At 51.0% G+C, this 15648-nt stretch overlaps 1 protein-coding gene across 2 annotated transcripts in view; it reads right to left on the reverse strand.

Moving 5' to 3' along the window:
* Positions 1-2619: 2619 nt before the first annotated feature.
* Positions 2620-15648, reverse strand: part of CLPB (ClpB family mitochondrial disaggregase) — a 73182-nt gene continuing 60153 nt past the window's right edge. The window contains exons 9-16 of one of the 2 annotated variants that reach the window (XM_036391739.2): positions 15189-15244; positions 11917-11961; positions 9849-10010; positions 8083-8239; positions 5145-5218; positions 4564-4683; positions 4065-4169; positions 2620-3292 (exon numbers count right to left, since the gene is read on the reverse strand). In XM_036391739.2, the coding sequence (XP_036247632.1) occupies positions 3041-3292; positions 4065-4169; positions 4564-4683; positions 5145-5218; positions 8083-8239; positions 9849-10010; positions 11917-11961; positions 15189-15244 (971 nt within the window). In that variant the 3' untranslated portion in view covers positions 2620-3040. The remainder of the gene's footprint in view (positions 3293-4064; positions 4170-4563; positions 4684-5144; positions 5219-8082; positions 8240-9848; positions 10011-11916; positions 11962-15188; positions 15245-15648) is intronic. The other variant, XM_036391750.2, reaches the window with a different exon arrangement.

Consider the following 15648-nt stretch of genomic DNA (forward strand, 5'->3'; position numbering starts at 1 on the left):
CGCATCCTGTCCCACCTTCTCCCCTATATTCTTGTCCCATCTCCTGTCCTAACCCGTGTCCTTCCCCATTTCCTGCCGTGCATCCTGCTCTGTCTCTCGCCCTGTGTTTTGCCCCATATCCGATCTTGTGTCGTGCCCCACGTTTTGCCCCATCTCCCGCCCTGTCTCCTGGCCCGTGCCCTGCCGTCTGTCCTGGCCCATGCCCGTCCTGCGTTCTGCCCCACATCTCAGGCCACAAAGGGTCCCGCTCCCTCCTGGATTCCGTTCCCTGGGAACAGCCCCCACTTCCCCCGCGGTCCATCTCCGTCTCCGCTCCCCCGGCCGAGCCCCCGGCCCCGGTGGGTGCCGGCGGTGCCCCCCCGCGCCCTCCCCAGCTGCGCGGCCGGAGCGGGCAGGTTGCTAAACAAGTTAATTCGATCAGGGCGTGGGGCTGGCGCGGAGCGAGGCCCCACTGTCGGGCTGCTGGAGCTGTGAAAAGTTAATTCAATTAAGTTTTCCCTCTAAACTAATTAGGCAGCAATCTGCCACGCAAGGAGCTGCTGGTGCTACCCAGAGACGGGCAGAGCCGGGAGGGCGAGGAGGAGGAGGAGGGAGATGTAGGGGGAGAGCAGAGGCAGTGGAACATGGAGGGGAGTGGGATGGGGCGCAGCCGGGGGTAGAGCCCGCGGCTCCCATGGGATGGGGGGGATCCCTGCGGACTGTGGGGGATGAAGGGACATGGGTGCTGGCAGTGGCCCGGCTGTCCCCGGTGCTGCCCAATGGGGGCTGGGTAAAGGCTGACGCCCCCTGCTCCCGGAAGGGGCAGCACTGGCAGCGGGGAGGGCCGAGCACAGTGGTGGAGATGGGGACAGGCACCCCCATCCCTCCATCCCATTGTGTGCTGGGAGCTGCCTGTGGGCCTGGAGATGTGTCCGTGTGTCTGGGTGGGTCAGGGTCCCTCCAGAGCTGGTTGGGGGGGCTGATGAGACCCTCTCCAATGGGATCCCTTATGATAGAACAGCTCCAAAGGGACTGTCCTGATGGGGCCCCTGTCTGGTGGGGGACTCCTTGAATGGGACTCCTTGAATGGGACCCCTCTGATGGGTGGACCCCCTCTGGTAGAACCCCTCCAATGGATCCCATGCCGATGGCACCCTCTCTGAAGGGACCCCTCTACAAGATCCCCTCTGATCACACCCCAAACTCCCCCAGCTCTAGCCCCAGCTCGGTTGCTCTAGCACCCACCTCATCATTGCCACCCACACTCTCCAGCCTTCATTGCCCCATGGAGTCCCCCAGATGTGTCGGGAGGTCCTGGTGGGTGCCCCAGCCCCACAGCTGCTCCCAGCGGTGCTGGAGGCCTCTGTTCACTGCCACTCTGTTCCTGGGGACAAGGCTGGGGTGCTCCAGTGTGTCCTGAGCCCCTCCACTAGTGGCACCCTGTGCCCTGACTGGACTGGGTGCATGAGGTTCAGATGCAGGGAACTGAATGTGTCTGGCACTGCCAAAGAAGATTCTTCTTCCAGATCCCGTGTTCCCAGGCACTCTTCCTGGCAGTGGAAGCCCATTTACTCTATTGGCACCAAGAAAACCACCTCAAAGGGCTGTGGAGGGCCCATGTGGCTCCTGCCTGTGGGGCTACGATCCATGGGGCTGGCACAGCTTGGCATGTGGGATGTGGCATGATGGAGGGTGGCACAGTGTGTACTGGGACAGCATGGAATAGGGTGATGTGACTTGGCATGACAGAGTGTGACCTGGCACAGCATGACATGGCACAATGTGGCATGGCACAGTGTGATGGCACAGCACGGTGTGACAGGATGTGACACAGCACAGCAGGGCAGGGCACACCTGGGGGCACAGCCAGAGAACAGCCGTGCCCAGAGGTGCACACCCACGCACACGTACATGCTACACCTTTGTGCTTCCATGCACACACATGCAGAGCTCATTGCACACCTGTGTGCACCTCTGGAACTGAATCTGACCTTAGGAGGCTCCAGCAGAGCCTGGTGACACTCCCAAACCCTCCAGGGATGGGATCCTGCTCCAGCCCCTGGCATTAAGCCAGGAAAAAAGCTACTGGGATAGGAAGGGGGTTCAAGGAATCCCCCACCAACCCTCCTTTTATCCCTGGAAGACAGGAACCAGCACCAGAACCAAACCCTCCTGGGGACACCAGGGTAGGGGGTAACAGTGGGATGAGGATCCTATCTGCATCCCAAGGACAGTGGCTTGGGGCTCATTAATCCTGGGAGGGTTCGATTTCCATATGTATTTCATGTTCTACTCTTCAAAACCCTGGGGTGGCCCCAGTAGTGACCATGTCTCCTGTTCCACCATGAGCAGCTCCCTGAAGGAGCCCCCATGGGACATGGGGACAACCTGGACAGCTCAGTTCCACTTGAAATAATAAATATTTCCTGGAAGAAGGTCATGAGAAAAAGATTCAGCCAGGGGTTTGCACCAGGATGTCACCTGGCTGGGCTGGGGGGATGTGACAGTGGGTCCCAGCTCCCAGTGGTATTCCCCACTCTTGGTGACATTCCTGGCTCCTGGTGATGAGCAGGAGACCCAGGAGTGCCCTGGGATGAGGGTGGTGATGTCAACAGCTGCTCCTTCTGGGGACACAAAGGGTTGGATGCACATAGCATGTTTATTGCCATAAAGAAACGGAAGTACAGAGCAAGTGCCTGGTGGCTTTCATCCTCACTCAGTTCCCATTCCTCACCTTGCCAGCCCAGCTGACCCAGCAAGCCCCCTCCCACGGGAATGCCAAGTTCCCACATGGTCCGCAGTTTGCCTCCCCCTTCCTTAAAAACCTCCACCATCCTGTGAAACCCCAGGACCATCCACTGCCCCATCCCCGAATGGCACCAGGGCCCCTTGTCACACACAGCTGCACCCCTGGATCCCTTCGTGCCCATCCCAGGGCAGCTCCTGCCCCTATCCATGTCCGTGTCCATGCCCAGCAGTGGCAGGGCTGTGGCTCTGCCCTCTCTGACACCGCTCACTCCAGCTCCTGGGGTGTTTTATTGTCACTGGGAGTGCCCAGCACTCACAAGAAGTAAGTGATGTTTTTGGGGTTCAGCGGCGCCTGGATCTCCAGTTTCCGGGCCTTGCGGTCCTTCTCCACAATCTCCAGCCGCAGGGTCGGCACCTTGGATTTCTCTGTGCTGGGGGAAGATCCCTCTGTGGTTTTCAGCAGCTGCTTGTCCGAGTCCTCCACGATGATCCTGAGGGTGCAGCCCCGTGGCAGCAGGTCCTGCTCGTAGGCAGCTGCCAGCTGGTTCACCACGCGCCGCTCCACCTGAGGGACAGACAGATTCTGTCAGGGAATCCCTGTGCAAAGTCTCCCATGGAGATGGCCAGCTCCTCCCCACACTCGGGCAGTGCAAAATCATGCAACCTTTTCTTCATCCCACTTACTCCCCGTCTCTGGAGTGTGGGTGTGCCACTTTCTCCACAAGACCACAGACTTCTCCCCAGAGATGAGGACAGTCAGACCCCCACAGCCATGAAATCACGGAAGGTTTGGGTTGAAAAGGCCTTTTTAAAGTTTGTTAACATCTCATACCCCCCTGCCATAGGCAGCAGCACCTTCCACTAGACCAGGTTGCTCCAAGCCACGTCCAACCTGGCTTTGAACACTTCAGGGATAAGGCTCCCCCAACTTCACTGGGCAATTTGTATCAGAGCCCCACCATCCTCACAGGGAAGAATTTCTTCCCAATATCCCATCTAACCCTGCCCTCTTGCAATTCGAAGCCATTCTCCCTTAATTTATTACTCCAGGCCCTTGTCCAAAGTCCCTCTCCAGCTGTCTTGGAGCCCTTTTAGGCACTGGCAGGGTCTCTAAAGTCTCCACAGAGCCTTCTCTTGTTCAGTATGAACACCCCCAGCTCTCCCAGGCTGTCTCCAGAGCAGAGGGTCTCCACCCCTCATAGCATCTCCATGACATCCTCTGGATTTGCTCCATGACTCCATCTCTCTTTTGATGCCTTTCCAATTCTGGTTTTCCCTGGGCAGTGGGGCTGGAGGTGACTTCATGAACTTCACCCCAACCTCTGTCTTGCCTTCACCTCGTGTTTGATGGAGCGGGCACCGTAGTGAAGGTTGTAGCCATCAGCCAGCACGTCCATGACCTCCCTGTCCCACTGCAGGGTGATGTTGTGCCTTGCCTTGGCCTGCCAGGGGGGAGGGAGGAAAAGGAAGAAGAATTATGGATGTTTCTCAGCAAGCCTGGCACCCTTCTCCTTGAGCAGCAAGGATGCTGCACAGGGGGGCTGAGCTCCACCAGGCCAGTTCTTCCACAACAAAGGAACCCCAAAATCCCTTTTAGCCCTCAGAGAGCTCAGATGTGCAAAGACCAATTAGACAAATGACATCTATGAAGGCAGCCTGGAGCTCATCCCTGCTGCGGTCCAAGAGGAACCATCTCTGCTGCTTCCAGAGGTCCCAGCTCTCCCCAGCACCCCAAGTTCAACAGCGTGTATGATGACCCCAGGGCAGGTGCTCCAGAAGTGATTTCTTCTGAGTTATTCTGAGAAGTTTCCTCTAAAGCCACTGATGTTTTTATACCTTTTTGGCCCAAAAATTGAGCTCCTTGTTGACCAGCTGGATGAGCTCTGAGTGGCAAAAAGGAAGAAAATAGACAATTTCATTGATCCTCCCCAAGAACTCGTCCCGTCTGAAGTGAGCCTGCAAGAACAAGGGAGGAGGTCAGCAGGGAGAGGGATGGTGACTCTGATGGGAACAGCAGGGAGAGTGGCATTGCAGAGGGAGCTCCCCAGGGATCCTCCCACCTCCCACAGCTCCCAACAGCCATCCATCCCCCACGCCATGGAGCTGGACAGCATCAGAAACATCTTAAACTGGAAATCATGGGGATGTCACTGCAGTCAGGTTTCCCTGACCTTGGGAGAACAGAGAACCCCCAAATCACTGCAGCACTTCCTGTCCTGAGTCCCCTTTGCACCATGCACCGTGGCTCCACTCCAAGAGTAAAGAAGCTGTGATTTATTTCTGCTGGGCTCTGACCTCTCCAACATTTTAGTGGGGTTACATCCCTTCTCTCAAAGCTGGTAGAGAAATACAGGGAAGGAGTCTGGGACCAAAGCTCAGGACACCTGAAACTTGAGCCATGAACACACTGTCCATACCTTCAAGATGGGGCGAATAACCTTTTCCTTGAACTGCTTGGAAATGGTGATCTTGTCAGTCATCTGGACATCCTCTGCAAGAGAGGTGGAGAGGGGGTGTCAGTAGGGACAGTGGGACAGTGGCTTCATCTCTGTCTGGGTGAGCTGGAGCTGAGGGCAAGGAAGGGTCTGGGGGGTACTGCAGGACAGACCCGGGACCTCCACATGTGCCAGCAGTTTGCTTTGGCACTGTGGTGTCCCTGCACTTGGACAGCAGTTCTGGGTGCTGTGGTGCTCCAGGGGAACATCCTGTGCTGATGTGGCTCCCTTGAATGGCCAAAGAGTCCTGGCTCTGCCTCTGCTCCCTGCTCTGTACCCACACGAGTTGCTTCCAGGGGTTTTGGGAAGCTGAAGTGTCCAGTTGGGCTCCAGAGCAGCCAATGACCTGACACACAGAGCAGACTGGCCCTCTGGGGCTGTGAGAACTGGAAGAGCCTGTGGTCTCTCCAGCAAGCACCAAACTCCTGCTCAGGGTGCCTGCAGCACTGCTCAGGCTGCAGTCTACTTCCCTCTGCTGACTGCAGATGGAGCCAGGGTCTGGCTGCTCTCAAATCCTGCCTCCTAGACACTCTGGATGCTTGGCTGCGGCGTCACCCTTCTTCCTCCCAGTGTTGTCTTTCTCTTTGTCTTCATCATCCCAGTTCTTCCCACAGCTTCCCCCATTCCACCCCCATTTTCCTCCACGTGCTGTTTGACACCAGGGTGCTCACAGGGAGGAGATTCCTGTGCTCTGGATTGGATCCTGGCAGGCAGGGCAGGGCAGGGCAGGGGACACAGGCCATGCTGGGTGCTGGGACCCTGTCTCAGCTTTGCAGCCTTGATGAAGATTGCTGCTCCTCACCAGCAGTGGCAGAAAGGGTTCTCAGGCTCCACTCAAGAGGTAGTTTAGGCTGGAAAAGCCCTCTGAGACCATTAAATCCAAGCGTTCCCGCAGCACTGCCAAGCCCACAACTAAATGTGTTCCCAAGTTCCACATCCACACATCTTTTAAATCCCTCCAGGGATGAACTCCACCACTGCTCAGGGCAGCCTGTGCCATGGCTGGACAACACTTCTGGGGAATAAATTTTCCCAATATCCAACCTAAACTTCTCCTGGCATAAATTGAGACTGTTTCCTCTTGTCCTGTCACTTGTTACCTGGAAGGATACACTGATGCCGTGGCTGCATCCTCTGTTCAGGCAGCCCTAGGGAGTGAGGAGGTTCCCCCTAATGCCCAAAGTGGTGCTCTGGAATCACCTGATCCAGTTCCAACCCCTGTCTCTTGGGCAATGATGCCAATAAGTCCCAGTGTTTTGGCAGAGGAGAGCTGGAAAGGCAGAGGAGCCAGCACTGCTACCAGCATTCCACTTCCCACATGTAATATCTGCTCCTGCCACTGGTAGATGCAGAGCCCACTGGGGAATCTGCTCCTTCCCTTTATCTTCCCATTTATCTCCCTGCCAGGCACTTTAGTGACTTCCTGCCATGGCATCTCCACACTGAGAGCTCAGAAAATGGGCAGGAGCTCCTTGAAACCCAATTGAGGGCAGCTGCTGTGCTCAAATGCCCTCCCCAGCTCCTCTCCTGCTGCAGCTGTACTGTCCCAGAAATTAAAATTCAATGCTCTCCTCATTGAGCAAGGAAGCTGTGGCATTTTCAAATGTTATTCTGGAAGGTTCAGTTGATGATGTGTTTTGTCCTTTACCTAGCCTGATTGAAGTTTAAAGATTCTGAATTAAGCCAGTGTCAACAGCCACTTCTCCAAAGTAAAAGGAAGAGACTGGGAGAAAGAAGCTGGAAAATAGATTTGATGACAAAATCCTATGTCTTTTCCTGCTCCTGTGGAGCTGATGCAGGAATGTGGTGTATCTGAGATGGTACAGGCTGCTGGATACCTTGAGAAAAATGTGGCATCCAGACAATTAAGACCATAAAAGGATCTTAAAAACCCCAAAGTAAGTTTTTTAAAAACTGATGAGAAAAGAAGGGATACAGTCACTGTCCCTGGTTTCCTGGTTATCCAGAGGCACAACAGCACCTGATGGAAACAGGCTTTTCCTCTGCTCCATGTGACAAACACTGCCTAAAAGGGACAGTCCTTGGTGTTAGCATCACCATTCATCTGTATATCCCCAGAGTTACCAGCAAAGGCACTGGATGTTGCACATCAAGTTGTTCATTTTCAATCTCAGAGGCTGCCCTTGCTCTCCTCATTCCCCTTTTATCACCTAATTCACATTTTGGGAAGTTTTTCTCCAGGAGCCTGATATGTGAGGTGAGGGCTCCCATTCCACAGGGAAGTAAAATTCACTAAGCTCAGTTCTTTTGGGAAGGACTGAGAAGAAACAAAATTTTCCTCTTTCATATGAGCACCTGGACCAGCCACAGTCTTTTGCAGGAGGCATTTGGAAGGGTCCCAAAAGAAAGTGAAGGGTGAGTTGATAAAGAGAATCATGGAATCACATAAGAGTTTGGATTGAGAGGGACCTTAAAAACCATCCAGTTTCAATCCACCTGCTCTGAAATCCTCATTATTTGACATTGTATCTTCAGAGGAAGACTGCATCTTTAAGGCTCTGTCCAACCTCTCAGCCTTTCTCATTCTGTGCTCACGTCCCTGGAAGTGTTTCAGGCTGGATGGGGCTTGGAGCAACCTGGTCTAGTGGAAGGTGTCCCTGCCAATGGCATGGAGTTGGAATGGGATGGTCTTTAAAGTCCCCTCCAACCCAAACCCTTCTGTGATTTCTTGACTTTTTGGCAGAGGAGCATTCCCAAGTCATGTGGACCAGTTGGGACCAGTGGAGAGGGGACTGAAGGGTCTGGGTGTGCCCCTGCCAAGGGATGGCTGAGCTGGTGCCAAAGTTGTATTAGGAAGCAGGGAGGTTCATTAGGGTTTTGAATATTGAAGCTCCAGTACCTAAGTTCTCTGCAATCCTTTTCTTGCTCATCTCCATGGCCTCCTGCCGGAGCTGCAGTGCGTGCTGGGCAATCTCCTCGCTGGCCACGTTGGAGGTCATGATGAAGATGGCATCCTTGCAGTCAATGGTCTTCCCCTTTCCATCTGTCAGCCTGCCCTGCAACAACAGCAAGTCGACACCAGCTGTGTCAGCAGGTGCTGGAGGACATAGCCAAAACACCAGGAAAAACAACGTGGGTCCCGTTTTCCCCCACAGTGAATTTAATTTTGAAGGGATACCCAAGGATTGAGGTGGAAGGAAGCAAGGATGAGGTTGGAGAAGTCCTTGTCTCTCCGTGAATGGCAGGAAATTCTCCTGCACATGGTCCCAGTCTGCCCCATCCAGGACAGAATGGAATTGCTGGGAGATGCCTTGCCAGGAGGAGGATTGGGCAGTCCATGTCCTTGCTCAGCCTGGAGAGAAGGAGGCACTTCCTGCTCTCTACAGCTCCCTGACAGGGATCTGCAATGGGGGTCTTGGTCTCCTTCCAGGTAACAAGGGACAGGACAAGAACAAAGGGCCTCGAGTTGTACCAGGGATGGTACAGGTTGGGTATCGGGAAATATTTCTTCCCTGAAAGTGTTGTCCAGCCTTGACACAGACTACCCAGGGCAGTGTTGGAGTCCCCATCCCTGGAGGGATGTAAAAGCTGTGTGGATGTGGCAGTGCTGAGGGAAGGGTTAGACTTGATGGTCTCAGAGGGCTTTTCCACCCTCAATGATTCCATGACTGTGTGGCTCCCCAGCCTCTGACCCTCTGCCTACCTCCCTGTGATGGTTTTAGGTCTGACACAAGCCCCAGGCTCAGCTCAGCACTAATGCTAATGCTATTCCTAACACTGCCTGTGGCTGTGGTTTGGGCTGGGCAGAGCTCACAAATAGCCATGTTATGGCTGTAACATAGTGACCTGAGTAGCAGAGCTCCTCATCCCTGTGGGACTGCCCAGCACCACACTGCTCAAGTGACATCAACCCTCAGCCCCCCAAACAAATTCAGGAACCTCCAAAACACCAGTGCTCTTGATTAATAATATAAAAAAGATAGGGAAATAAGGAAAAAAGCAGCATCTCCCCAGGCTGTTTCTTTCCTCAATCCATCTCCAACAGCAGAGATCCAGCACAATGACACAAATCCTTGTTGGGTGCTTGAGATTAACATTTGGGTTATTGCCCTGTCAAGTTCCTGGTACAGGAATTGATTTCACATTGAACTGCTACTGTGATGATCTATGCAAGAAAAATGGTGTTATTAATCCTTAAAACAAAAACAAAAAAACCCTTCAAAATCTTCCAGCATGTTGCTCTGGAGTTTGGTGGCCTCTGAGGACAGACTGGGACCTTCAAAATCAACCAGAGAGCTGGAGAGTGACTTTGGACAAGGACCTGGAGTGACAGAACAAGGGGGAATGGCTTCACACTGCCAGAGGGCAGGGTTAGGTGGGATACTGGAAAGAAATTCTTCCCTGTGAGGGTGGCAAGGCCCTGGTACAGGTTGTCCAGAGAAGCTGTGACTGCCCCATCCCTGGAGGTGTTCAAGACCAAGTTGGACATGGCTTAGAACAACCTAGTCTAGTGGAAGGTGTCTCTGCCCATGGCAGGAGGGGTGGACTAGATGTGCTTTTAAGGTACCTTCCAACCCAAACTCCTCCATCTGACATCCCTCTCACCCCTCACTGTCCCCTTCTGCATGTCCCTTGTGTTGACTCTAACCTCTGACGTGGATTTACCTCATCAAACAGCTGCAGCATGATGGTGAGCACATCAGGGTGGGCTTTGTCCACCTCATCAAAGAGTACCACAGCATTTGGGCACTGCCTCAGCTTTTTGGTGAGCTGTCCTCCCTCTTCATGGCCCACGTAGCCGGGTGGTGAGCCGATGAATTTCGCCACCTGGGAGGAAGGAACAGGAAAGGTGAAGGCTGATCCATGGACAGTGGGAATGAAGCCCTTCTGGTAGCTCATCAGGTTGCCACCACTCTTTGCTGCTGACAAAACAAATTCTATGTTCTTTGTGACACCTATCACACCCCAGGTATCCCAAAAGCAGCTCAATAAGCAACAATTAAGCAAAATAAGGATTAAGCAGTTCCCTGCCCAGAGCTCAAACCAGCAGAATCCAAGGAGCAGGCATGGCCAGGTGGGAAGGCACCAGCCCTGCTTTGCTATGCAGGGTCTGAGCAACCTGTCTGAGATGTCCAAGACCTATTTTCATCCCTTTTAGCCTTTTAAAAGCAAGAATTCAAAGGATTATAAGTGGCAGGTGGTACTGGTGCAGAATCAAAGCCACAAGTAGGCTTTGTGGGAAGAGACCACAAGTAAAATACTTCTCCTATGTCATCACTCCTTGACAGGGTGTTTTTTAAAAACATTTAGAAATTTAGAAGTTTATATAGAATAGTATTTCTGACAACAGGAAAGTTTTGGCAAAATGACAGTTTTTGACACATAGCTTGGTGCACCTTACATCTACCCAGGTCTGAGTGTCATCCAAAGTCACAGCCAAACCATGGAATGGTTTGGGTTGGAAGGGACCATGTAGTGCCAGCCCTGCTGCCATACATAGGGACACATTCCACTCCACCAGGTTGCTTCAAGCCCCATTCAATCTGACCTTGAACACTTCCAAGGATGGGGCAGCCAAAGCTTCACTAGGTAACCTGTCCCAGTGTTTTACCACTCTCATTGCTAGGACCTTGCTACTTTTTGGGGAGACAGAGCCCCCCAAAGGGAGGGCTCAGGTCCAGGGGTGACCTTGGCAAGGATCACAGAAAACTTGGCACCTTGGACCTCCTGTGGCACCAGAACTGGGCAGAAGTTGTGATGGGAGGGGTGCACTTGACACCATTGCCCTGTATTCTGCTGGATTCTCCTCCTTTCTACATGGAAGGTAGGCTGAGGCAAAGATCCCACTCTGGACTTAGCCATGTTTTGGGGATAAGGGGTTTGGGGTAAGCTGTGCCTGCCTGGGCAATGTTAGGTGATGCACAGCATGTGGCTGAGGGTTTCAAGATGATCCTCTGGATTCCAACATCTCTTCTCAGCTGCTCTCTCCCCAAGGGCTGACCCCACCCCAAGGGAATTCACAGCACTGGACACACATGAAATTTTCCTTGCTCCTTTGTCTCTGCTCCTAATTTGCCTCAATGTCTTTGTTCCAGCCAGGACAGGGTTAATTTTTGCAGTAACCAGGAGGGGCAAGTCTTGGACCTGGAGGATATTCTATCTTACCTCATGTCATGGAGCAGAGGGAAAGGAGTCTTCTGGGGAGAATGGGTTCCTTCTGGTCAAAGAAGAGCAGCAGAAGGATGTGGAATATGTGAAGTAGCTGTTTCTGAGCTGGAGGGCGTGACTGCGGCTGGGTTGGATCAGTGAGCATTTTGCATGTGAATCTCTCTCCCTCTCTCTTTTACATACTTTTGTTTTTAATACTGTTGCTTGTTTGTTTTCTTATGTCATTTCTGTTTCCAGTAAATGGTTGTTATTTCAACCCATGGTCTTTACCTTTTGAGCCTCCAGTTCTCCTCTCCAGTCCACTGCTGTGGGGAGGGACAGGGGAGGCAGGGAGTGAGTGAGAGGCTCCTGGTTTGGAGTGTCTCAGTGGGAGCACTGAATTGGGGAGTACCATGCCTAAATCACAATACTCAATTAAGGTTGCTTTCTGGCAATTTACTTGCAATTTAATGCACAACTTGTAGCAGCTCCTGTTGTTCTGCTGTGCTCCCACCCTGACATACCAAAATGCCCATTTTTTCTGGATTAAGTTTGAAGCTTCTCCCTTCAGAGCCCATTTACTGACCTCATGCCTCTCCTGGAACTCCGACATGTCCAGTCTGATGAAACCCTGCAAGAAATTTAGGATGAGATTTGATCAATCTGCTCGCTGCCAGAGCTGGAGCAGTACTGACAGGGCTGAAATTCTCCAAATAAAATAGATATTTTTGTGGTTCAGCTTTTTAGAAATCAATCACAAGAAGAATGCAACACCCCTCCACAAAAAATCCAGCAAAAATCATAAAGCTGAGGTGAACTGGGCTTGTGGGTGATCACCTAAAACAGAGAATAGTGTTAGAGAATTTATAGCATCCACCCAAGTATCCATTTTGCATCTGAAAAGCTGATGATTCACTGCAGGTACCGAATGTTGTGATCATGGAGCTGTAATCCACATCCTAGATAGGAAAGGAAAAGAAGGGAGGGAGAGGGAAGGGGAGGAAATAGGAATATTTCAGTTGAAAAGGACCTCTCATCCAGCTGACCAAGGAGAAGCCAAGCCTCAGCTTCCCAGCATCATCCTGGAATAGTCAACCAGCCATGACCCCTGTCCATGAGGGAGAAGGAGACATGAGACATGTCTGGGAACACATCTCATCTGGACATGGCACACTCACAGACACCATCACACAGGGATTCCAGAATTAGAGAACAGAATCACTGAACCCTTTGGGTTGGAAAAGCCCTCTGAGACAACAGAGCCAAACTGCTCCCTCAGCACTGCCAAGCCCAGCACCAACCCATGTCCCCAAGTGCCACATCCACACATCCACATGTGGATCTCTTCAGGAATGGGGACTCCACCACTGCCCTGGTCAGCCTTTTCCAGAGCTGAGCAGAAAAAAAATTCCTTAATATCTAACCTAAACCTCCCTTGTTGCAACTTGAGGCAGTTTCCTCTAGTCCTGTCATTTGTTACCTGGGAAAATAATGGAATCAGAGAATGGTTTGGGTTGGAGTGGATCTTTAGGACAATCCCATTCCAACCCCCCTGCCATGGGCTGGGACACCTTCCACTAGACCAAATGGCTCCAAGCCTCATTCAACCTGGTTTTGAACACTTTTGGGGATAGGACAGCCACAGGTGCTCTGGGCAAAATACTCCCATGCAAAAATTTCCCTGAAAATTATTAAAATATCTACAAACTGCCCAGGGCAGAGCAAGATGGAAAAAAATTACTCTGTCTTTCAAATGAAAGGGGGACAGTTTCAGGTTTTCCTTTCTTAATCCATCAGTTCCTGTGAATTGCAGCCCCTCATCAGAGCCTCATCCCTCATTAGGGGACCAATGGCTGAGTTGGTTCATTCCTAATAAATCCCAGATTCCTGCTGCTATCAAATTAACACTCAGGGTTTAACTGATTTCCCCATTGGGTGTCTGGCCATGGAGCAGTTCCACATGTGGGATTAGGGATGAAGGTGCTCTAGATCCAGGATTTATGGCTTCTGGAAGGCATTTATAGAAGCATGAGGAAAAGAACCAGAACAGCTGTTTTTATAGCATTGGTTCCAGCTTGGTCTTTCTACATGTGTTGCTGCATTGTGTGTCCATTCACTGCTGGAGGATGTGGGGAAGAGGGATTCATCTATGCACAGCTCTGCTTGTCTTTCCTTCTTTTCCCTGGCTCCATGTGGGAGAGAGCTAAGTACCTCTTACAGGTAGGCAGAGGCTTAAATGTGAAACATGGAAGAGAATGTAACATAACAGAATGGAATGGAAGAAAATTCCATTGGAATGGAATGGAATGGAATGGAATGGAATGGAATGGAATGGAATGGAATGGAATGGAATGGAATGGAATAGAATGGAATGGAAGATTGGGATTGAATAGAATGGTATAGAATGGAACAGAATAGATTAGAATGGAAGACAGTATGGAATGGAATGGATTTGACTGGAATAGAATAGAATAGAATAGAATAGAATAGAATAGAATAGAATAGAATAGAATAGAACAGAAGTAGAATACATTGCAATTGAATGGATTGAAATAACTGGAATGGAATAGAATTGACAGAATGGAATAGAATAGATTGGAATAGATTGGAACGAAACAATAGAGAACGGAACAGGTTAGAAATCAATGGAATGGAATAGAACAGGACAGGATGGAACAGAACAGGATAGAATAGAATAGAATAGAGATAATTAGAATAGAATAGAATAGAATAGAATAGAATAGAATAGAATAGAATAGAATAGAACAGAATGGAATGGAAACCCCAGACACCACTGAAGTGTTCTCCTGCAAAGCCACCACCTCCATGAAATAATTCCAACCCATCTTCTCTAAAATCTAACCACTGGGTAACAAACTAAATAATTCAAACTGCTTCTGGATACCAAACACTTCAGCGCTTAAAATTTTGAGCAAGAAATCAATGTTGCATCGCTACAGTCCACACTGGCAGGATATGACAAATGGTGGAGGTGGGGACATGGAAAACAGATTTCTGGAATTTTATCCTCCGAACAATTTACAGTGATATTAGTAGCAGAGGCAAAAAAGTATGTTCACAACACAGGATGTCAAAATTCAACAGGAAGCACAAATGTTACATCAATTTAAATTTTTCCAATTCAAATATTCTGGTACAGACAGGAGCATAGACAGTGTTCTGGGCTGATCCCAGTGTGGGCAGCAGAGTGAAGTGGGGATTCTGCCCCTCTGCTCTGCTCAGGTGAGACCCCACCTGCAGAGCTGGCTCCAGCTCTGGGGTCCAACATCACAGGGATGTGGAGTTGTTGGAGACAGTCCAGAGGAGGCCACGGAGATGCTCTGAGGGCTGGAGTCCCTCTGCTCTGGAGACTGGCTGGGAGAGCTGGGGGTGTCCAGCCTGGAGAAGAGCTGGCTCCCAGAAGACCTTAGAGATCCTTCCAGGGCCTAAAAGGGCTGCAAGAGAAGGGCATGGAATGACAGGACAAGGGGGAACAGCTTGCTACTGACAGAGGGCAGGGTAAGATTGAAGAAATTCTTCCTTGTGAGGGCAGTGAGGCCCTGGCACAGGCTGCCCAGAGAAGCTGTGGCTGCCCCATCCCTGGAAGTGTTCAAGGCCCATTTGGATGTGGCTTGGAGCAACCTGGTCTAGTGGAAGGTGTCCCTGCATTTGACAGGAGGGGTGGAACTGGATGAGCTTAAAACGCCCTTCCAGTCCAGACCTGTGACTCCATGACCTTGACAGGTCCCTCTCAGTGCAGAAGCCCTTTCTCAGGGCAGCACAGCCACACAATGAACCCCCTGACGACCCTCCCAGCATCCCTTTTAGTGCCAGCACAAAGCTGGGATGAGCCATTACCTTTTTGATGTCCTTATGGATGTACTTGGCTGTTTGCTTGGCCAGCTCTGTTTTACCTGTTTTGGAGAGAGAAAAATAAACTTGCATTATACCAGCTCTGTCCATCTTCTGTCTGTTCATCAGCTCTGCTAACACCAGGGCTGGAACTTCCTGCAACCAATACATGGTTTTTCCTTGGGAAGTGGTACTGCTGTTTTATCTCCAGGATCACATTCAGTGGTGTCCCAGCCTGGGCAGGGTGAACAGATGCATTAGAATAGTGACATCTCTGCATTGGCTCCTTCAGCTTTAATTGACTCTCACATGATGGGAACAAAGCTCTCAATTTTTTCCACAAAAAGATGTTGATGATCAGATCAGATTTTTGCTATATTTACCCTCAATATTCCAAGTTCCTTGTGCAATGTCTTGTAATTTCCAAATAAAGAATTTCATGGAAATGGGGTGTTTTTTCTATGCT

The sequence above is a fragment of the Molothrus ater genome, chromosome 2, assembly GCF_012460135.2.
Source record: "Molothrus ater isolate BHLD 08-10-18 breed brown headed cowbird chromosome 2, BPBGC_Mater_1.1, whole genome shotgun sequence".
In the NCBI taxonomy this organism is placed as follows: domain Eukaryota; kingdom Metazoa; phylum Chordata; class Aves; order Passeriformes; family Icteridae; genus Molothrus; species Molothrus ater.